The following is a 23,681-nucleotide window of genomic DNA, read 5'->3' on the forward strand; positions in this document are numbered from 1 at the left end:
TCTTTTCTCTGTGTGGGTGAGATCATCAGCTCTGAAAGAGCACTGTTATCTGTTGTGCATGAAACAGTCCTCACCTAGAATACACATAAACAGCTCAAAGCTACAGACTCACCTTTGTCTGTAGAATCATTTTCTCTCTTTAGCTTCTTTCTTTACAAAGTTCATGATTCATTCATCAAATGTTTTTTTGGTATTTCTTCTTTATTTCTCACAGAGCATCAAACCCAGGGCGATCGCTTGTTCTTGCACTTAATGCAGCAGACTAAAAATGTCTTTATTCACATGCAGCAGTAGGTTGTCAGATTACAGAAGAGAGACAGGACGTAAGACATCATATTAAAGTATTTCCACATAGGTCTACAAATGCAAAACAAAACCAAAGGCTGACCTCGTAGTAAACCTCCAAGCAGAAAAGGCAAAGCAGAAAAAACTGTGCAAAACGATGCAATGACACTACCACTGATTGTAGCACAGAGTGAACACACTACTCTCACTGTTTCAAAGCAAAGCGGACTGTGTGTTGTCTCCATCTCGGGCACACTCGCACTACTGTACTGCTCCGTATGAAATACTGTATTAAGGTATCGCTCAGATGGTGTAATAATGGCACAAGGTGGTGGTTCAGTCAAATATGTTCAATAGGCACATTTATTTAGCAGAATTTAAACCCGTCACTTGTTGTTATCTTGAACTGAAGTTTTTATTTTAGTGCAACTGCTTTGTCTGTAGATGGTGGGAAAAGCCCAAATTCTGGTTTATAAATAATTTAATCACAGAGTGACGAGCCGAATGGCTTCAGTGAAACAGGGAGGACTTAATGTATTTACCAAATCAACACACAGAAAGTTATAAAAAGCACCTTTTATATATAAAAATCTATAATGCGCTGCCTTTTCTATTTCGTTTCTCATCATCGTAACCAGAATGTTAATATAAGAAGAATGACCTCAATTACAATAAGAACTATTCTGAAAAAATGTTTCACGAGTTTTAAGCACTCGGTTTTCATCAGAATGAAACATTCTTCTTATTTTTGACTTCATCAAATAGAAAAAACTTTCAAATCCTTGAATTCAAAACAAGCAAAATTCACGTGCAGACCTGTAAGCCTTTTGCTTTCCACTCCCTTCAAGTTATGGGATTGTATTTTTCACTTCCTCTGTTTCATCAGTTTATTCCCCCCCCTCTTCCTCACTTATCCTCTTTACAAAAACAATAATAATAAAATTAATAATCTCAGATATAAATTCCCCTCACTCCATATCTCAAGTTTTATTTCATTATTTAAATTATCCGTTCTTCATCCCTTCATCAATCATCCTCCCTCTTTTCCAGCGTCTGCCTGGTTTTTATTTTTTGTAGTTGCCAAACTGGATGGCGAACCGGTCGCTCACGCAGCGAAATGCCGCTGGCTGCACCTCCCAGTACTTGACAGGGTTAGAGAACAAGCTGATGCCATTATAGAACGTCCTCTTCATCCCGAATCCACGAGGACAGAAGTCATCCACACCCACTTGGCTGATGTTGTTGGAATGGAGATAAACCACCTAAAACAGGAAGCACGAGGAGGGACAGTAGAAGAGAGCACTGTGAGAATCAATATCAAATGGAAATCAAAATTAGTTGCACACATTAGATTCACCTGCAGGTATTTCATCTCTGGGAGGCCTTGGGGAACACGAGTGAGGCGGTTGTTGTCCAGATGCAGCTCTCTCAGCATGGTCAGGTAGGAAAGGCTGCCATTCTCTATGTTGCGGATATGGTTGAACCCAAGACCCAACCTGGAGAATGCCAGGCGAAAGGAACATTTTAAACAGGCAGAAAATGGGGCAACGCATGGCACATTGCACTCAAATGTTTCATGTATTGTGAAATAACAGGATCATTCCAGATTATTATCACTTTAAGAAAGTTATATTAAGCCAGGTGAGGAAAGGGCCACGTCAGCCTGTCTCTGGCACGATGCCACAGGAGCAGAGGAAGAAAGTCTTTGTTCTCATCTGTGTAGCAACTTAATGGGCTGAAAAATGAAGCATATGTGGCACAAAATGAGGTTCCTGCTGGGGTAAATGTCCACGCTAACAGCAATAAAAGCATGTTTGCAATGTGGCATAAAAACATAGTTTAATAGTTTAACCCTTCATAACATGGTGAACGTCCTTTAGCCCACTTCCTTTGGAGAGTGGCTGATAGTCAGGGCAGTGCTGGTTGAATGACAGCTCTGCTGACACGAGGAGCATTAGCCAATCACTGTCTGCCAGCCCTTACCTCCAATATTTAACCTTAACGTGCACGAGTGACCTCACCCTACACTCGTCCGTAGGTGGGTCAAAAATGATGCGTGTTAAAATCATTGTGTTTATACTTTTGTCGTTTTGGTTAAGAATAATCCTTTGTGTTACATTTTGTACTAAATGTTGTTCCACACAAGACGATGATTTAATGTTTAAACGTTTAGAAAATTAGAACAGAAAAAGTTACAGAACAGCAACAATGTTACGATCAGTTTGTTAGTGTGAAAGAGAATATATGCACATGTGTCCGGACGACTCCTCTCTTATCGCCTTGTCCCGTCACTGTAGCTGTGACAAACCAGCTGTTTCTGGCTGTAATCATTGCACACATCACATTTCCACACCGACTGCTGACTTTATGATCTTTGTTATATGAAATATTGTTGTCTTTGGTTGGTCCTGTCTGCTTTTTCCCTGTGGCTGAGTTTTAGCTTTTGGCACCCTACACCTTTGCTTCATTGATTGGAGTTTGCAGTTGGAGGCAACTTCCAGCCGACTTCTCTTATTGCCACACCAGGAGGACCCATCGTGCGTTGGTGATACCTTCTTGAATTCAGGGTGCTTAGCTGTGAAGAAGGTGTCGGCATCAAGGCTGGCAATGTCAAGTTGTACCGCAGCACCATGGGCCACCTCTATGTTTTACACTTGCAGGTGCAGAGTGGGCGCCAACCATCTGGTCCATAGCATCGACATCTGCTTTGGTCTTGTTTTAAAATATGAAAAATTGTGGCTTTTTTCACTTTTCTGGTACCAGCCACCATGTTGTTGTGATACATTGTGCTCAGGGGTACAACAGTCATTCATCTCTTGCTGACATAGCTGACCATTGTAAGGCTGCCATTGAATCCAAACTCAGTGCTGTAAACGCCCAGGAGTCAGTAGCCTTCATCAGAGGAAGGATGTCTGCTTTGTCCCATTGTAGAGTCCCCACAACAGCGTCTCCAGCAGCACAAAGGCACACAGGGGGAAGTTATCTGTGGTGATGCTGCATCTTGTCTTTCTGAATCTGCTGCACAATTGCTGGTCGGTGGTTTCCCCCAGATTCTTATGAACTTTGGTCAGGCCCCGAACGGCACAAGCTAGTCGCCTACAGTGACACAATCACTGGGGATGAATGAAGGCTGTCTGTTAGTTAAATAATCTCCTTGACAGGTTGCACTCTTTGTGGTTTAAAAATATATCCCTGACAGCCCCAGTTGATAAGAAGGTTCCCATGAAATTCCATAGAAAGAAGATTAAAGTCTTTTTGTCAAATGTAGGAAAGGTCAGGTATAAATTTCAATATATTAAAAACATGTTTTTTGGAGTTTTCATTACAAAGATAATCCCAGAAAACAACCTCAGGTCGTTTTGAGCCACTTATAAGGGTTAAAGTAGGTGAACAGGACCTCTCCACTGTATTATCTAAAAATGATAACTGCAAATGTGGATCACAGGAACCAGTGGTTGATCTCACAGTGGCTACGTCTATTTGTTTTGTATTTCTTTTATAACCTACAGTTTGAACTCCATGCAGATTGGATTTGTGCTCTCTGTGATCACTCAGACAATCTATAAGACTTTTCCTTTAACACGAGAGGAATCCTGCAGGGAGACGTTTGCAGAAAAGATGGAAGAAACTTGGAACAGCCATTAAAAGACATGATGGCTCTTTCTGACAGAAGACATTTTCATATGTTGTCCAAACATGTGCAGCAAATAAATATTCAAATCATCTGACAAAAGTTGTTCCACACCACACACGCTGCAGTGTGGGTCAGCTCCCTGCTACTTTAAGTGGCCTGTCAATGTAGTTTGTATTATTACCCCTAAGGGGCACTGCTGACTGGGAATGAATCAGGGTGCAAGAACTCAGCTGTGGTCAGGAATGAGTCTGGTGTTTGTGTGAAGGAGACCTGTAGAGGTGTTTGTAGCGGCTCAGGTCCTCCAGCTCCACAGCCTGGATCTGATTGTGGTCCAGATGGAGCTCATGGAGACTCTGTGGGAGATCTGAGGTGCAGATAACATAGTAAGACTTAACTTCAGCGAGACAACAGATTTGTGTCTCGCTGGACTTTCATTTTTTGTCATGTTGACCATTTGCTTTTTATTTAAATATCTAAAATGGATACATTTTATTAGATACACTTTGTCACTATTTTGGTCATACACGTTTGATCATAGATGCAGAAATCTGAGCATTAAAATGTTTTTGTTGTCTATCACAATGTGCTACAGGGCACATAAAAAACGCTGCTGTATATATTTACTAAAGAAAACACTCTACTGTAAATCTACCAAATAGATCTTTAGCATTTTAGCCACAAAGCTACGTTTTTACCTTTTGGGACTCCGGTTAGTTTGGCCTCTGATATACGCAGAAAATTCACTTTCAGTCCCTTAAAAGCTCCAGGTTCAAATCCGCTGTTCTGGATGGGATTTGCTCCCATTTCTGTAAAAAACAAAAAAACATCATAGCATGAAATAAAATACTTTCTCTATAATCTTTAAAATCCAATGCAGCAAAGCCTCACAGAATATACTCTAGGATTCTGACCTATGCAGTTCATGTTATTCAGTCCTGCGAACGCTCCAGCTGGGACCTTCCTGATGCGGTTCTCGTGGATCCTTATCTCTACCAGCGAGGCAGGCAGGTTTTTGGGGATAGTGGTCAGCAGATTCTTGGAGAAGTAGAGCTTCTGCATGTGCTTCAAAGGAACAAATGCTCTGGGGTGGACTTTGGAAATAAGATTATTCCTCAGAGACAGGCCCTAAAAAGAAGCAACAACCAAAGAGAGGCCAAATTCAACACCCGTTTGGTCTGTGAGCTACCAGGAAGTCAGAAAATGAAGCACAAAATGTGAAAATCGTTATTTATGCTGCTCCTACTATAAGTGTGTTTCAGCTAGAAGACTCCCACCTACACTGGCTGAAAGATGGAGACAGTTTGATGTAAGCAGAACTCAATAGAGGTGATATTGTGTAATTTCATGTCAGGGGTTTCCTAAACTGCCAGACTTAATATTCCTCTTGGTCAGAGCTTCAGAATATGGGTCAGCAGTAAGCAAAGCCTCATTGCTGAGAGCTTGAATACTCCCATCTGGCTTCAGGCTCCAACTTTAATACAATTAAAGCTCTCATAGTGGAGGACGACAGAAAGCAAGGAAATTAACCTTTAAATCCCAGAGAAATGGGGGTCTTAATTATATTTCTCACTACTGAAGCCAACACAAGCTGAGAGGACCGAGTCGCAGATCTGAGCCGAATCTTAACAATGTAACTGAAACAAATTGCTGTGAAAATACAGGAAATTTAATACAGAATCAAAACATTTCTTCTAAATGCAGCTGAGTGCTGTAAATGCTGATGCCTTTAATGAAAAAGGAGTAGATAGCTACTTAACAGTCCCACAGGTTAAAATATAAACTCCTTACATGTTTTAGTAACCTGAGAATGAATCATTAGAGCTGTAATCATTTACACAGTTGATTGTTGTGAATCCAGGTTGTGTGAGACAGAGGAGGCTGTTTCGCTGTGGGTCCATTCAGGCAGTGAAAAATGTTACAGCCGTGGTGCCTTTATTGTGAAGGGGAACATGCTGTGCAGTGTTTCTCTTACATATAGGTTAGTAAGGCCTTTGAAGTCGTTCTCTTTAATCTCAGTGATGCGGTTGTTCTGCAGGTCCAGGAACTTGGTGTCTCGAGGGATATTCGTCGGCACCTCGGTGAAACCTGAAGACAAAACCAGTGAAAACACAGAAGAGCATCATCCTCTGGTAAACGCTCCCATGGGGGACTACAAACCAACACCCTAAAAGCCAGTTTGTTTTAAACTGGGAACTTCTAAGGCTACTTTAACCAGACACAGACTTTGGAAAATAAATAGACAGCGTGTGGTTTAAAGGCCCAAGAATTAACCCAATCACACTCCCACACGGTAGCAAATGAGCACCTCCGTGCTCCTTGTCTATTATTTTAATGAAAGGTGGACACAGACACGACCATGGAGGTCACACACACACGTCAGCATGGCGTGTATAGCTGCCATTATTGGTTTGTCGCTGACAAGCACAAGCATACACACTGTCGCACACAGAAGCATAAACTCCCCTCCCACCAGATGGGGACACCAGATGTTTTCCATCTGGTTTCCAATTTGACAGAAGTCACAAAGGATGTGATTTAAATACTATAAAGTCACACATCAAATAGAGACTCGCACAACCCGACATGTACAGACGGATAAAAGCTGTGTGTGTGTTGATGTGTGAGTGGTGGGTAAGTGTTGAATTGAGAAGAAGCATTTTAACCTCGTTGTGACTTGATTGGTCTTTTACAGTTACACTTTCTCTCCTCACAGTCTTGTTTTGAACTTCACTCATGAATCATTCGAGACTTCCCAGAATATTTGTGTTCTGTGAATCAATATTATACAAATATCTGTCCCAAGAAAGAGCTGAATGTTTGATTTTTACACTATTTCATGAAGTGAAAACACTGATTGCTACAATATTTCATCACTGAAGGGCACCGTCTATTATCTTTGGTTACCAAGCGATAAATTCAAACGGCCTAGAACAGACTGCGACACGTGAACACCAAAGTGGCGTTAGAAAATACACCTTTGCTATTTTGTTCAGGGAGCTCTGGAAAAATGACTCAGCACACGGATAAACACAGCTACCAGTGATCATTAACGAGGCCACATCAAAGAGCCACGTGGACGAGTGTATCAGATGTGGTAGCTTACTCCAGACAGGCCACAGTGGACGAATCCCAACCGGGGCCGACCTCATCTGGACCGAGGACATGATGCAACTGGGCATGCTGGTGAGAGAGTGCCAGCTGTCCCACTGGGAGCGAGTTTGCCACCAACCACATCTGACCCACAGGACTCAACCAGAGCTGTCCATCTAGAGGTAATTTTAGATATATGGCTTTGGTTGTGCAGTGCCCCACCCTCCATGACACCACAGAGGATCCAAGCCTTAGTCGCTCCCTCTGACATTCAGCTCCGACCTCACAGTAGAGAGATCGAGTGCAAGATTTTGCCTTTAGAGAGCAAAGCTGTGTGGAAAATATCGAGTTTCTATCCTCAGTATATTCTTTAAATCATAAACCTCACTCTGCATTTATGATTTCTTTTTTGTTTAAACATACAATAAAGTTATTACAGCTGCTGTGAGACTCTAAGGGTGCAGGATGTTACCAGGGTGATTCATGTGGTAGGAAATATTTACCTTGCAGTCAACACCTGCAGCTTTTGGCGGGCCTCCTGCCAGTTGGAAACCAGTGCCAGGCATCAAAACTAACAAACTTGATGGGAATAGCGAGAAAAAAGCTTTCACCGAGACCCTGATTAAATGAATCCTTAAACCCTCTAAACCTCAAACCACCGCTCTTCAACCGCATCTGCCACAAATCTCAAAGGCTTCACCGCAAACTGACAAAACTAGCACCCTCTAAAACCCCAGTTCAACTCAACACAAATACTCAACATCATGCTGGGATCCACACTGAGAGGAGACAGACGCCAGCACCAAAATACATCTGTTCTAAATAAGCACTTGACATCTCGGAAATTATACGCTTCCACATTTACCCGCTGCTGAAAGACCAGGGACAGTAAGTATATAGAGGTTGTAAAATGATGATTCGACAAAACCATTATGTCTAAACCAAGGCGTCTTATTAGAGTTATATAGCTACTATAATGTGAAAAATCTTTACATCCATAATTAAGACATAACTCAGTTTCTTTTAGTCTCTTTTAAAACGTCTACAGTGACTAAATTGTACTGGATGCTTTTATGGAAACGACTAAAATTAACTCACAGACAGACAGTAAAAACATAATGCAGATTTCTGCTTTTATTTTTATCTACTGGAAAAGCAAAAATATATTTTTAAACAAACCGCTAATACTAGCTCAACGTGGTTTATTGCTCATAGTGAATATAATGGCAAATAATCCTCACGAGGTGTTAAAATAATAAAAGAAAAACTCAATATTTAATTTCATTTCCTTCAGGATCAATAAAGTTTTATTGAATTGAATTGTTAACATCTTGTTAAATGGTTTAATTCTATTCTCAAGCTTTAAACTTTAAAGATCACCTCATTGTCTTTCACATCACCTAGCTAGCTAGCTAGCGAACTAACAAGGTGCGTACAGCACTTAGCTGCTTATTTATGCTGTTTATTTGCCATTTTAGAGAATTTAAAATGTCTTTGGCCATATTTTAGAACTACTAGGAATTGAGACTTTTACTTCTTTACCTTCTAATAACTGCCTATTAATAACATACAGAAGTTGTACATTAATTCCTTTTCAGTACTTCAGGTTTTTTAATCTAAACCAGCAAAAACTAACAATTGTTTGAAGTGTCTAAATAGGTTTTCTAACTCTGAACATGTTTTCTATCTAAAGGGAAGTTTTACTCATATTTCCCAGCAGTTTGATCTTCATGCACGTGTGTGACTGTCTCCGAAGTGCAAAGACAGTCACACAAGGTCACTCGTTCACAGCTGGCTGCTTTTCACACAAAATATGCAGATCTTTTATTTCCAAGAACTTTTTTTCGAGGAACTGAAAAAGCTCTTTCCTTCAGACCATTTGGTTATCTGCATTTCCATAATAGTTTCCAAGAATAAGACTGCTTAAGTATAAAAAGAAACTCTTTTTAGCAAGTGACTACACCTGCACTCCTCCTCTTCAGCCCAGTTGGTTACAACAACGCTGAAGATTAAATAAGAGTAATGAGGTGACCAAGATGAAAAATTATGTGAAAGTGCCAAAAACTGTGAGCCCATCAGAGCCGAAATAAACATGCTTATGTTTAAACATTGTTACATTGTTCTTGGTATCTATAGATAAAATTTCCAGCTTGGCAACTGTGAAGTGGATGATTTCTGTTTTTTACACTCATGAAGTCAGCATCCCGATTTCACATCACAGTGAATTATGAATGCATTTTGTTTCACAAAGCTTTAACTGACAGATTTCCAGGTTTGCCCTCTTGTCTGAATATTGTCATGTCTGGCTTCAAAAAACCAACATGGTAATCCCCAAAATGACAAGTGTGCAACTTGCAATCTGCAAACCAAAAGCGTGACTCACTGTCACCACTCCATCTATTTTACAGTCTTATTTTAGAGGCACTTCACCAACAGTGAGCATACGACACACTGAGGTAGTATTGTTTGAATAGTAATGTTAGTTGTAGCAAAATTAGTGTCAAATTGTCCAAATTGCTGCAACTACATCAGACAGAAATATTCCCTGGAACTAAATTTAGCTACTGCCTCCAGAAGGGGCCAGGGTCACCAGTCTGTAGGGAAGTAAAACATGAATTTAACTCTAATTATTCTATTAAAGGGGTTCTGGATTATGTGTGTGTTACATTTTTTTCAACTGTTGCATTAAACCTTGAAAATACACATTCTGCAACAGAAGAACAAAATTGGGAAAAAATAGAACTTTATCTTTTAAACTGGACCGTGATGTGGAACACATCTGAGATCCGAAACTTGATGAATAGTTTCAGAATCTTTTTGTTGTGCAAAACCAAACACTTCTTATTTACAAAGAGCAGTTGGCCTAATTAGGATGCTTTTAAGCAATAATTACAGTCCCAGTAACTTTCCCAGTGTTCATGAAATATGTGGTCATTTGTGCTTTTTTTCATATAGAAAAAGTCATAAATGAGTGTTTTATATTGGTTAATAAAGAACAAATGCAAAGAGCAAGTAGTTAGACGTTGAGTTGACCTTAATACTAGATGTTACCAAGCATATGTGCAAAAACATTTACAAGACTCATTTACAAAGTTCCCTTTTTTGCCCACCGTAGGGTGGCTGTGGCTCCGGAGGTCGAGCGGGTCTCCTACATATCAGAAGTTAGCTGTTCGATTTCCTTCAGTGTGCATCTTGAAGTGCCCAAAATACTGAACCCTGAGTTTCCCTCAGTTCTCTGGAATGTGAATGTGGCATAGAGGCATAGATAAAAGTGAGTATGATGCATGTTTTGGGGTAAATGAGGCCAAAAGTGAGCAGAAAGTGTTTTGAGTCAGTCTGAGGATAAAAAAGTGTCGTGTAAGTATCAGTTATTTTTTTAATTTGTCTTTTCTCTGCCGACCTCTAATTCTCTGACTTTATCACTTTTTTCTTTTACTCTCGGTTACTCCTGACATCTTTTGATATATAAATGGTAAATGGCCTATATTTGTATAGCGCTTTTACTAGTCCCTAAGGACCCCAAGGCGCTTTACACTCCCAGTCATCCACCCAGTCACACACTGGTGGAGACAGCTTCAGTTGTAGCCACAGCTGCCCTGGGGCGCACTGACAGAGGCGAGGCTGCCATATTTCGCCATCGGCCCTTCTGGCCATCACCAGTAGGCGGTAGGTGAAGAGTCTTGCCCAAGGACACAACGACCGAGACTGTCCAAGCCGGGGCTCGAACCGGCAACCTTCCGATTACAAGACAAACTCCCAACTCTTGAGCCACGATCGCCCCGGCAGTATAGTATAGTCTTTACTCCTGTTCTGCTCACAGTCTCTCCTCCTCTCCCACCCAGTAGCTTCCCTCAAAGTCTGGAACACCAAATCCCTCAAAGACATGCCTTTCCCTGTCAAAATATACCACCATTATCCCAGTGGAGAAACCCCCTCCCTCCCACTCTAAAGAAGGGCTTATAAATGTTATGCAAGGTTTGGATCAGTAAGACAACTATTTTGTTTCCCTTTCTGAACTTCCTGCCACACTCACACACTGTGAAATGAAGACAAAGTTTACAGAAACACATACTGATGCTCTATTTCCTCCCCACACACTCACTAACCGAGATCAGAGCACTGGACGACCCTGAGATGGCACTGGCAGCCAAAGGGGCATGTGGGTATTTCGTGAGGGAACAGATCGTCAGCTGAACCTTCTTCAGGATCCCTCATCATCTCCATGGTCATCTCGGCGTCCATGCTGTCCAGGGCGAAATCCCAGAAGCCTTTCTGCTCAAAGGGCAAGGCAGAGGAAGGGGAGGGCAGCTGGACCGCGCATAGCAACAGCAGAAAGGAGCAATGTGGCAACATTTTTAACTGAAGCACCTGAAAAGACACAAAGGAAGGAGAGTAGCCTCAGCGTTAATGCAACAAAGTGTGTGTGTGTATGTGTGTGTGTGTGTGTGTGTGTGTGTGTGTGTGTGTGTGTGTGTGTGTGTGTGTGTGTAGACAGGAATATGCACATCTAAGTGTTTCTGAAGTAAAAATGCAGGAGAAAGGAAAACTGCATGGGTGGATACCTGTTCTGTCACAGCACATACTCTCTGGTGTATTTATCTAAAATAGCATGAAATGCTCTGCTCATTCATAATTACAGTCCTGCTCTTTATTGCACACCTAGAAGGACGAGTGAAACTAAGGCTATGGAGGGCAAATGCACCCAGTCCCCTCCAGCACTTGCCAGCGTTTGACTCTGGGAAGAAAAGTGACTTCAACCGCACCAAAATGTTACTGTCTGCCTCGTGCACACCACAGGTCTCATAAGAGTAAGTCTCTTCTAACTAGCCAATCAGATAGTGCGAGGGACATCACCTACAGTAAATTGTGGAAAAGTTTATTCCTGCAAATGAGCAACAAAGCCACCATTCATTTACAGGAGAAAGTGTGTGTGCAGGGGCAAATGTGTGCACACAGGTTTGCACGCTTGAGTGTGTCTCAGGAAACAGACTCCATGATGTCATAGTATGCGCGTGCACACACACACACACTGCTTACATGTCATCAGACATGTAAGCAGTGTGTGTGTGCATTTGTGTTTGCCTACTTTACACAGGGTGCACTGACCTAACTAACACTTCAGCACAGTCATTCCTCCCACAAAGTCATTCCTAGAGAAAAAAGAGCGAGACTGTTAGCAGGTCACTTGAGCCGTGCAGCATGCAGGGTCATAAACACGACCCCAGAGGCTAATCCTATGAAGTGACCTTTTAAGCTCTCATTTTTTCGTGTTAATTCCTCCTCTGATCTCCAGCTTCGTAATCCTGCATAAGACTGAAAAGAGGGTTAGTATGCAAATGGACCTTGAGTTTTGTAGCAACATGATCTGTTTTTCACTGGAAACAAGAGCATGATATGACTCAGCTCCCAATATTATCAGAACTAAGGGGAGTACGAGGGGGAGCCGAGGGAGGAGCTAACAGATGGAAGCAAGTGAGCGTGTTTTTTGAGCATTTGAGCCTCTCGTGAGTAAATATTGAGTTGTGAGCTTATTTAAGAAAATAATGTATTGATTCTCTGACAACTGCAATTGCAAATGGAATTTTCTCTACTCAAAGAAATAATGGTATTATTTAAGGAAAGAAGAAAGAGGTGGATGTGGACCTGGCCAGGAAGCACGAATATCTGGCCCCTGTAGTTTGCTCCCTGCAATAAAAATAGCTGCCAAATTATACCAGAGAAGAAAAAGCACCACTGGCCTTGGCTTGGTCAGAAGAATGCAGCCAAAAGGACACAGCTAGGGCATATATAGTCAGCATCACACAGTGACACGCAGCACACAAACGAGCTGGAAGATATACAGAAGACACCACTAGACTTATTTAAACACCTACAATTTCTGCAGTTTGTCCCTTTGCAACATTATGGGAGGTACAAGAAGTATACGTTGTAAATCCAGAAAACGTGTCACCCATGCTCTAATTTGTGGAGCCTTTTTCTCTCAGTCAGACCAAAGAAGCAATGTGACAGAAGATTTGCAGACAGAGGTGCTGAGCATCAAAGAGAAGACAAAAAGGGAGACAGGAACAAGTCCGATACGGTTTATTATCACCCAGGAATTACATACAAGGCTACTATAAACACGTCGTGAAGATAAGCCTTTACTATGTCCCACAATTAAGGAGTCGGTAATACCCACTGTTATCCAACCCTGGTGTTTGTACGTATGAATTTCTTTCCTCCAGCTGTGAGCTGTGAAACATCCGGGCTGAGACGGAAACAAACCAAAGCCTTCAGCCTTAATTGTTGTTGCCTTGGCTCTTCATCTCGCCTCTCATCCAAAGGGCGAGCGGTTTAATGGATGGATGGCTATTCCTGTCTCACTTTACTGTCTGCAGTGTGTGTGTAGCTGGAGGGAGTGCAGACGACACAAAGAAGGAAAGAGCAGAATGATAATTATGAGACAGACAGAGAAAAAGTGGGAGTTGTGTGAGCAGTGGGGAGAAGGTTGTGGGCAAGACAGGAACAAAAGAAGGACTTTCCAAGTCGTAGCATCTCTGCTGCTCTACTTGGCAAAAATTAAGTGGACACTCAGTCGATATCTTCGCCGTTTGGACTTTACATCTATTTTTAGTGCTTTTAACTAAAACACTGAGTCCGAAACTGCACCTGAATCTGCAGCTGCAACCAGTCTAATGTTTTTCATAAGAAATCCCCTTTAAATCTATGTGCATCCACATGCTTTTGAGAATACAGCGCTGCTACTGATCCCTCGGGCTCGGTGCTGAAACAGCACAAGCACAAACATCTACCTACAAAGAAAACAGACCAAAGAAAATGAAGGAATTTCCCTGCAAGCTTAAAGGTGCCTCGCTCTCAGTTTGTCAGTCACACCCACACACTCACACTTAATGTGTCTGTGTAAACAACCACATGTGGTTGAAGCTGTCATAACAGGCAGGAGAAAACAGAAACTTCCAATTCTTCACTGTTGAATTCAAATGTGAAAATTGGACAAGAGGCAGAAGCAGGAGACGTAGAATCTGAGACACACAGTAAAGTCTGCTTCTGGCTGCTCCTTTTTCACATGCTGGGTATCTCTCCATGGTTAATTTGGCGGTTTTTTATGCCGGATGTTCTTCCTGACGCAACCCCGAAAGGATGGGAGGTTGCGTCAGGACGTAGTTATGGTAAAAAGCATCCATCAAGTCCTGGGTTATTCATCGGGCCTCACATCACTGCACTGTATTACAGCCAGAGTTCATAAAAATAATAGCATTTTTCAAGCTAAACATATATGTTTAAGCTCAGTGCTCTCTGAGATGTCAGTGATGTCACTCTGTTCTGCAGATGAAAGAAACATTCATCTTTTTCCTACTCTGACCCCTGTAAGGTCTCACCCTGTGACATCGCTGCCATTAAACATGGACGTTCGAAGTACAGTGAACCTGACATAAAACGCACCTCGTTTTCATCCTCTGCAACATTTCAGCTGCTTTCTTAGCAGTTGAGTTGGCAGAATTAAGGTGGGGCAGAGAGCTCAGCAAGTGCCAGCTGGCTCTGCAACACCACAGGATTGGCAGCCGCCACGTCAACGCTCGGTGCCGATTAAGATCACATGGTGGCTCAAAGTGATCACAGTGCTGACTGTGCTGAAAGATCTGACATGGCTTAAGATGTTGTTGCAGAGAATAAACAGCATTCTGGTCCCTGAGTGAGAACGTTTTTCCCCTTGAATTGGACAGAAGCTGCAGTAAACTCGAACACACGTCACCTGCTTGTGTCAGAGTTTATTAACTCATGAATACATGACACATGGTCTTGTAAGCAGCGTGGGTGACACTGTACACCTGTTTTACATTTTTACACAAGTGTAAACCCACCACAATGTTTGCAAGTAGGATGTCAAACTAACACAAAGACTCACACACTCACACGCGTCCCCAATTCATGCACTCTTCAGACAGGCAGGCTGTTAGGCGGGTCTGGGACAAGCATTCGGGTGGAGTTAACTGCCCCAGCGGCTGTAATTTGGTGACTGCCGTCCCTAAAAAAAGGAACTGTTTGGCAGCTCCTCTGATGCCACCAAGCTTGGATGTGGTGGTGAGCAGCTCAGTGCTGCAGAGATGAGGCTTAACCAAATGCACAGCAGTGAGCAGAGCTAAAAAGCAAAAAAAGAGGCTAATCAGTCAGCTGGAGAGGAACGTATGACCTGAGGATCCACGCCTGTGGGCACATGAGCCTCAGAGCATGTGGACTATTCCAAAACTTGGGCCAGTTATAAGTGTGGTATGAAGAGAGTCTATAAACAATGGTTGCTTTATGACAACCCAAAATGGAACAATTGGCATATTTTATTGTCAAAACACGGCCAAAAAAAGCACAACTTCTAACTGGAGAAAAAAATGATAACTACCATCTGCAGAGAGAATGTGTAGCTGCATGGGACTGAGGATGCATTTAGGCAAGTGTATGATAGAAAAAATAAATGTTGGCAGCTTCAGGTTGTCTTGGAGATAATAAGTGCCCAGACAGGCAGGTGGACGGATAGACAGTGAGATAGAAACACAGGACAGACAGAGCAGCAGGTGTAGAGCGGCAAAGCAGTCTGTTTGTTCCTGAATCTGTTTGTTCCTGAATCTGTTTGTTCCTGAATCTGTTCCTGAATCTGTTTGTTCCTGAATCTGTTTGTTCCTGAATCTGTTTGTTCCTGAATCTGTTTGTTCCTGAATCTGTCTGTTCCTGAATCTGTTTGTTCCTGAATCTGTTTGTTCCTGAATCTGTTTGTTCCTGAATCTGTTTGTTCCTGAATCTGTTCCTGAATCTGTTTGTTCCTGAATCTGTTCCTGAATCTGTTTGTTCCTGAATCGGTTCCTGAATCGGTTCCTGAATCTGTTTGTTCCTGAATCTGTTCCTGAATCTGTTTGTTCCTGAATCTGTTTGTTCCTGAATCTGTTTGTTCGTTCCTGAATCTGTTTGTTCGTTCCTGAATCTGTTTGTTCCTGAATCTGTCTGTTCCTGAATCTGTTTGTTCCTGAATCTGTTTGTTCCTGAATCTGTTTGTTCCTGAATCTGTTCCTGAATCTGTTTGTTCCTGAATCTGTTTGTTCCTGAATCTGTTTGTTCCTGAATCTGTTCCTGAATCTGTCTGTTCCTGAAGCTGTTCCTGAATCTGTTTGTTCCTGAATCTGTTTGTTCCTGAAGCTTCAGACCATCATTTTGACGGGCTGAAGTCAGACTAACACAGTTTCCTCTGTCTTTAAGGAGACTCAGTTCAGTGTCTCAAACAGGGGAGTTAACCACTGGACATATAATGATCATTACAAGACAGAACTGGGTCACTGAGGGAGGAAAAAGGTTGTTCTTCAAAGAGCTTCATATTTTGTCTGCATAATATTATGTTAAAAAACAAAATACAGCTAAGAGGAGAGCGAGCTATAATAATCTTTTTGCCAAAGAAACTCTCTCCACACACAGTTTTCCCAAAACACTGCGTCGGCCTACCCAGAGCTGAATTTGAGGGTAGAGCAGGTCTGTATACAAGAAGGCCTCGAATGGCTGTTTCACTATAATTATTCTCCCAAAATGAGGATGCATGGATGGACCTGAAAGACCTGCTCTACACGATGTTACATTTAGAGCCTGATGATAGAAGAAGAGCCCACTTATTTAGAGAACCAACTAAGTGGAAAGAGGTTTGCTTAATTATCATCTTACCTTGTAATTAGTTTGAATGAGCTTTGGAGATTCATTGCGCCATCTAGTGGGCGCCTGGGGTAACAGCTAAAACTACAGGTCAACGCTATGGACCACAAGATGCAACAGGTTGAATCCCAAAGCCATCAAATACACATATTCATAATCAGATATTTGCAGGGAAATAAATGAATGATTAAAATTATTTATATTCATTTCTACCAGTGTTGTGTTTTCAGCTATAAATATAAACGCTGACATCAAAATTTAAAAAATATTTGGGAAACTTTTTGTTAAAGTGGAGGCAACTATCTCATTTTAATTAATACACATTTATACTAAAGTTGCTTCCGAGTCAGCTGCCAAGTTAAAAGTACATATATTAAAATAACCCAACTCCCCTACCTTTGGGAAAGAAATAAGATTTTTATTCCAAGTTCCAAAAAGTAGTTTGACGATTGCTTTTCTCCCTCTGTGCGTCAGTTTATCTTGGAGGTGATAAAATATCCTATATTTTCATCACATTTAGGGATTATCACGGCGCTTCCCTATGATCCGCTGACATCCAGCCGCAGCTCCGTGTGCAACTGCGTTCCGCGTCAGGCCACCGTGTGCGCGCCTTCCAGTCCAAGTCGAGGAAATGACTGCGTTCCGAGGGAGTTGAGCCCATAAAGTTAACAAGCCAGGCTCTGAGCTTCGGAGAAGAAGGAGGAGGAAGAGGAGGGAGTAGGTCTACTTCCTTGCTGTATTTCAGCAGCCTGCCCATAACGGCTGAAAGTAGCAGAGCTTTGATATTACAAGCAATCGTTTCTGCAGTGAAACCACAGCAGATAACATCCACAACTTTGAATAATTAGGGGGCAGTGATGCAAAAGCCTGATGCTTTAGTGCATTTTGATGGGTGTGATTGATTTGATTTCACCATTAGATGGTCTTTTTATAGTTCTGTGGAAAGGTCTTGAGCCAACCCTTATTTCTTTATATTTTGCATCCAAGGAGGCAAAGTTTCTTGTATTTCTTTCAAGTGGCTTTGAGTAATATTTCTGCAGTTTCTCTACAAGACGTCCTATTTATGTATTTAAGCGGATTTTTCACAAATTTTTAGTCCTTAAAACTGACCATTATCAGTGGAATTGTTTTTGTTTGTTAGGCCACTTAACACCGACCTATAAATTATTTAAGCATATAAATGCACCAACTTAAAGGATGAACCAGTTCTGTGCCTACACAGCAAAGAGCTAACATATCCTTTATCTTCTGATGTTTTGTTATTAGCAGCCTGCTGCAGAACACGTTTGTTTCATCTGTTTCCTTTTCTTTAGTTGAATCTATGTGGATAACACAGACCAACAAGGTGATTTTCAAAGTGCTATTAGCCAAGAACTTGGCACATCTTAGTGTGGTGCAGTGTGCAGTGTTGGGGAGTAACGGAGTACATGTACCGCCGTTAGTATTTAAAATACAAAATATGAGTAACTGTATTCCGTTACAGTTACCGTTTAAAAAGGTGGTATTTAGAATACAGTTACTTTGTTGAAATAAATGGATTACACGGCGGTACTTCCCTGTTTCATATTGTGGCGGGTCAGGACTGTTTGGGTTTTGTTTGACAGCTACGTTCTGTTGTTCCAGGCAGCGTTACGGTTGCCATGGTTACAGGGTGACGCTCTCTCTCTGCGTGTTTCCTGGGTGAGAGAGGCCTTGTTGTTGTTGTTGTGCTAAGCTAACAGGCAGAATGCTACAGGTATAGCTCTAAAGAATGTAGCATCATGGGCAGTGTAGTCCGTGCTGCAGGGAGAATGGACTGCCATACCCGTTATGTGTCTGTGAGCGAGGGAGGGAGAAAAAGGAAAAGTACGAGCTGTCATCGAGCAGAAACGGGAGCTGGAAGCATGTAAATATAATAATAACCACTGCAGCCAAGAAGAGAGCCTGACGAGCCCAGCTGTAAGTAAGCTATTAAGACTCGACTGTACACCGTGTTCGTGTTTTCCTCTGAAACAATAAGTTCTGTTGGAGCAGCCTTTCAACGCCCCTCTCTGTCTCTGCTAGCAAAGTTGACCCAGACAACAAAGTAAAGCTAGTTTTCAGCTACGAGCCGACACAGAACCCACCGTATTAGCCAGAGGTCCCTTTACTACGGTTCGGAGCCGCGGACCTTCAGTAACAGTAATAAATCACAGCAATAGTACATTCATGTAGTTGTAAACAGCATGATAATATATTAAGTAATCCAAAGTATTCAGAATACGTTACTCTCATTGAGTAACGTAACGGAATACGTTACAGAATACATTTTGGGGCATGTAATCTGTAATCTGTAATGGAATACATTTTAAAAGTAACCTTCCCAACACTGGCAGTGTGTCCTTAAAAATGATGAAACTACACAAGAACTGGACTGAAAATCTGTGACAATGGGTCTTATGGAGTGATGAATCCAAATTTGATTTATTTTTTGCTTCAAATTTAATTATAGGTGAAGAAAGAGATACAAAAGTAAATGTCTATGAAACATAGTATGTCATGGGCTGTATTTCAGCCAGCAGTGTTGGGGATCTTGTCAAAATTGATGAAATTATGAAAGCAGAAACGTAGATTAGATCCAAAATGGAAGCGCTTTCTCTGACTGGCAACAGCTTCCTTTTTCAGCATGATGGTGTCCTAACACTTTGCCAGTACAGTAAAACCATACCTGCCATGGACTGACACCCCCGAGCCCGCACCTTACTGAAGCAGCGTGGAGTCATCCAGACCTACAATGAAGCAAAACGGAGCAAACATCCAAAGAAGCACCAAATCACAACAAGCGTTGTGTCAAGAATAAAGGAGGTCGTGCCAAATATAATCTTGTTAGAACTGTACAAACTCTGCTTTTGCCTGTTTTGCTGTTTTGTTCATTCACATTTCCTCCTGTTTCAAGATGTCTGTGCATCTATCTCCACATTTACCTAGTACAATATAAATGGCTGCTCAAGACTTTGCACAGTGTTATATGTATACAGTTTTCAAGCTGGCTATTAGGGCAGGATGGTGGAACAGTGTTGCCTCACAGCAAGAAGGTCCAGAGTTCAAATCCATCATGTGGACTTTCTGTGTGGAGATTTAAAGTCCTGTTCAGGTACTCTGGTTCCTCCCACACCCCAAAACATGCAGTTAGTGGGATTGGGCTAAAACTGTGACTCTAAACAGGCTGCAGGTGTTTATGTGCTTCTCAGTGTTAGCCCACAGACCGGCGACCTGTCGATCCCCGACTCTCACCCTATGGTAGCTGTGATAGGCTGCAGCGCTCCTGCAGCCCTGAACTGGATAAGAATAAAATGAATTGATGGACAGTACCAACAATATTATTCTAGAGGTATGTCGTGACAAAACAGGTCAGGAAATTCCATTTTTGAATTGCTGTAGGAGAAAATTTGCACGTCGCTCTGTAACAGACTCACAGACTCATTTTCATTATACTGTAAATATACTGTAGCACCACAGGAGAAGAAGCCGGCCCAAAGACCCGGAGTGGCCCAAACACTGAGATAGCACCATTTTTGAGGGACACTGGAAGGTAACAATAAGATAAATCATAGTTGATTTTTAAGACAATACTTATTTACTGACAATAGAAACGTCTGTGTACTGTATCCTATGCAGATTACACAAATATCTGCTAAAGAAGGGGAAACTCCCAGGACATTTAATCCTTCTCTGCAAGTAAAGCAGCCACAGCTGTGCTCTATGCTTGCAGATGCTTTCCATGTAATTTTTTAAGCACGTGCAGTCAGCAGCTGGTGAAATAAACCCGTCTTTTATTGTGAAACATTTCCGTCTGATTAGTGATAGCAGCTAGTCGCACCACAACAGTGGACAAAGTTTATATTTTGGTTCTGGGATTATAAAACATGATTTTGGGCCTTTTCACAGTTTTCTATTAAGTTTCATTTTGGCAGGAGGAAGTGTTGTTTCTAACTGAGGGAGCAGTGAGTTTGGCGAGCCACGCGATCTGGGAACTCTTATGACCTTACACGAGGACTGCCACACAGACATTAATCCATGAGCTCTGCTGCTCCAGGCCTGTCAGCACAAAACCACTTTTGCCATCATATAAACTCAAGAAGAAGCTGACACTGCCCGTCTGATGTTCAGTTATCTACTCTTGTCACTAACAGTGTCGTATCCACAGTGGTGGAAAGGCATGCGGGCCGGATCAGTGCCCTGCAGGGGCTTTTGGCAGGGGACAGTGTTTTGATAAAGGACTTTGCAGATGACATTCCTTCTTTCCCTGCTTCCTCTCTTTCTCCCGTTTGTAAATTTGCCCTTTCCCTCTGCTTCACGCATTTTAATTTTCTGTGTGCCTGTGTGTCTCTCTCGCTGTGGTTCGGTTGATTATGGTGTTGGGCTGTAGCTACAGGGCTTGGCATCTAAATTAAACTCTTTCTGCTCTATACGAGTGTTCATCTAACGTGTCTCCAGAGATTAACACGCCCACTAGCTCTTAGATAGCTGCTGCCATGAGGCTCTGCACCATTGGATGATGATATTTACTCATATGTTGTTTAGTTCTTTTACACTATGGTTTATATAAATGAAAAACTATTTCCTACTTATTGCATGCTTATACCTGCAGAGAATGCACTGAGGTGACCAAATTCTTTTAAGAAGTGAACTCATAACAGTTCTAGCAAAAACAGTGTCCTCACTTTTAGACCCTGCATCCATCCTCTCTTCTTGCCTCGTGTTATCTCTTTCTCTGTTGTCTCAGTCCGAGTCAGGAAGAGAATCTTTTTGCAGCTTTTCTCTGTAAGTGTTGGAGCTTTTTATTTGATCGACCAGCACTTCATCCGCCCACGCCCGATCAAAAAACAAACACAGGAAGCTGTCGTCTCAGGGTAGGATGGAGAGCTACATGGGAGACAAAAAGCTCGACCCCCCTCTAGGGCCAGTCAGACTGAGCTCGACGGGATGCAGACATCTGTTGGCTATGACAGCGCGCTGATTTAACAGTTTAGTCGTGTCACATGCGGCGTCATGCATGGAAGTGAAGCGGTGAGCCCGTGACATTTGCTAAAGACTCCGTCTGACAGGCTGTGGAGGCATGTTTAAGGATTTCAATTCAAAACTGCTGAATCCATCTGTGCAAAGATGGGAAGGTTAAAAAGAGGAAGAGACACAGCTCGGCCATTTTTGTGCAAAGCTTCGGCTTAGCCTGTAAGTACAGGAACTGCACTATAAACGTGAACGTGTAGTTTCTTAGACAGTAATGTGCTGTTTACAAAATGACTGTACAATTATGGAGGTTGGAGGCTGCACCACATGCACAGGGCTGAGAGCACAAATGCAGCATGTGCTCACACGCCCAGGATAGAGAAGGATGTACGGGTCTGTCTCATCTCAGAGGGTCTGTAACCTGCTTCACTTTGTCATCAGCTCCATCCTTAATAACACAAATACACTCGCTCTGCTGTTAAGTGTCGATCGCTCCCCGCCTCCCTCGAGTGTGTTTGTGACTCTAGCGTCTGCAGGGGGCCTTCTGTTCTTCATTTAGAGCTGCAGAGCCGCACTCTGCTGAAACCTGATACCTTAAGCCAGCTTGTCAGCACAGCAAGCGCACTCTGCGTAAATTACGACTTCATGCGTTAAACACAACTCAATGTTTTATCGTTTTAATTATACACATTACTCTGAGTGATATACTGTGAAATGTGTTTTGTCTGAGTACGAGTGGATTAACTAATTAAAGAGACTGCTGCAGCTTTTGATTGCTCACACTTGCATGCGTTCTCTTAAAATGCCTGCTTCCAAGTGAAATGTTACGCTTTGAAGATGGAGATATTAACGTGGGATTAGATGAATGAAAACACTCCCATAAAAAGAGTTTCCTCTGCTTTGTTCTCTTTAGGACTGCTTTTGCATGTCACGCTTCCAGGATTGGATTATTCTGCACAAAAGCTGGCACGAGCAAGTGATGAGTGGGACAGAAACACAGAGTTTGTCAGTAAAGGGCAGCAGAGCTCCAGCCAGATGAGAAAAGCCCTCTGAACATGATCTGATCCCGGCTTCTTTATCTTCTCCCCGTGTTGTAAACCTCCTTTCTTCTCTTCCTTGTAGCCAAGTCTTATTGAACTCAACTGCCATGAATATTCTCCTGTTCCACCGATCACCTCAGAGGCTTCCTAAGTACAATGGATGTATTGTATCTTAAAAGTCAGCCTGTTGTTTGTGCCCGAGCTGCACTCAGCTTTAACATGTTCCTCAGCTTTTCCTGCTGCTACCTCAAATAATAACGAGCTGCCTCCTTCTTCTCACGCACACACAAACATGTTTGCACTGCAATTATTGAAACACCGTGACTGACGTCATCATCTACATGTTCGGAGACCCCAAACGAGGCCCCGCTTTCACAGTCCAAGTGACCCTGAGCATTTCTAGATGGTGGATGTTTATTTTGGAGGGTTTCTAGTTGTAGGAAACTAGTGTGATGTTGATATTTCTCTTCTTAATGGTCCCCTTAGGTTCACGCTGTGTTGCCAGAGATCTCACTTTCTTTCGGGGATCGCTAAAGTTTGATCATGAAGCGTTCAAATGCCATCTCTGCCCTTCCAAACATCCTGCTTTAGTTCCTCTTCCACTAATTAAATAGTTGAGCTCAGACTACTGTAAGTACCTCAGGTTAGAGACACAGGTTAATCCTTTTCTTTGCTTTAGTTTCCATCCCACCCCTTAATGAAAAGACAAAACTTGTGTTTCATGTGCATTCTGACTGCAGTGCAACTGTTACAATATAAAAAGCAATTTTCACAACATTAGTTATTTTAAGCACAATGTCAAGAACATATTTGCTTTATTACAAACTGAAATGATCAAAGATGTGAAAGGAAAATGGTTTTAGAGATGATATAATGAGAGCTGCAGCTTACTAAGCAAAATACATGGTGAAACATTATTTTCTGCAAACACTGCATCATTACAGGGTGATGCAAACGTGAGAGAAGAAACGTCTGTCCTA

The 23,681-nt window shown here is 42.1% G+C and overlaps 1 protein-coding gene across 1 annotated transcript; it reads right to left on the bottom strand.

Annotated features, from left to right (window-relative positions):
* Positions 1–237: 237 nt before the first annotated feature.
* bgnb (biglycan b) lies at positions 238–17,314 on the bottom strand. Its single transcript, XM_087834115.1, has 8 exons — positions 17,090–17,314; positions 11,116–11,377; positions 5,892–6,004; positions 4,831–5,044; positions 4,615–4,725; positions 4,190–4,283; positions 1,643–1,781; positions 238–1,547 (listed from the first exon to the last, which is right to left on the bottom strand). The coding sequence occupies exons 2-8, from the start codon at positions 11,360–11,362 to the stop codon at positions 1,350–1,352; spliced, it is 1,116 nt and encodes a 371-aa protein (XP_087690241.1). The 5' UTR covers positions 11,363–11,377; positions 17,090–17,314; the 3' UTR covers positions 238–1,349.
* Positions 17,315–23,681: the final 6,367 nt, after the last annotated feature.

Source organism: Neolamprologus brichardi, chromosome 20 (assembly GCF_056152115.1).
Source record: "Neolamprologus brichardi isolate AB-2024 chromosome 20, ASM5615211v1, whole genome shotgun sequence".
Lineage (NCBI taxonomy): Eukaryota > Metazoa > Chordata > Actinopteri > Cichliformes > Cichlidae > Neolamprologus > Neolamprologus brichardi.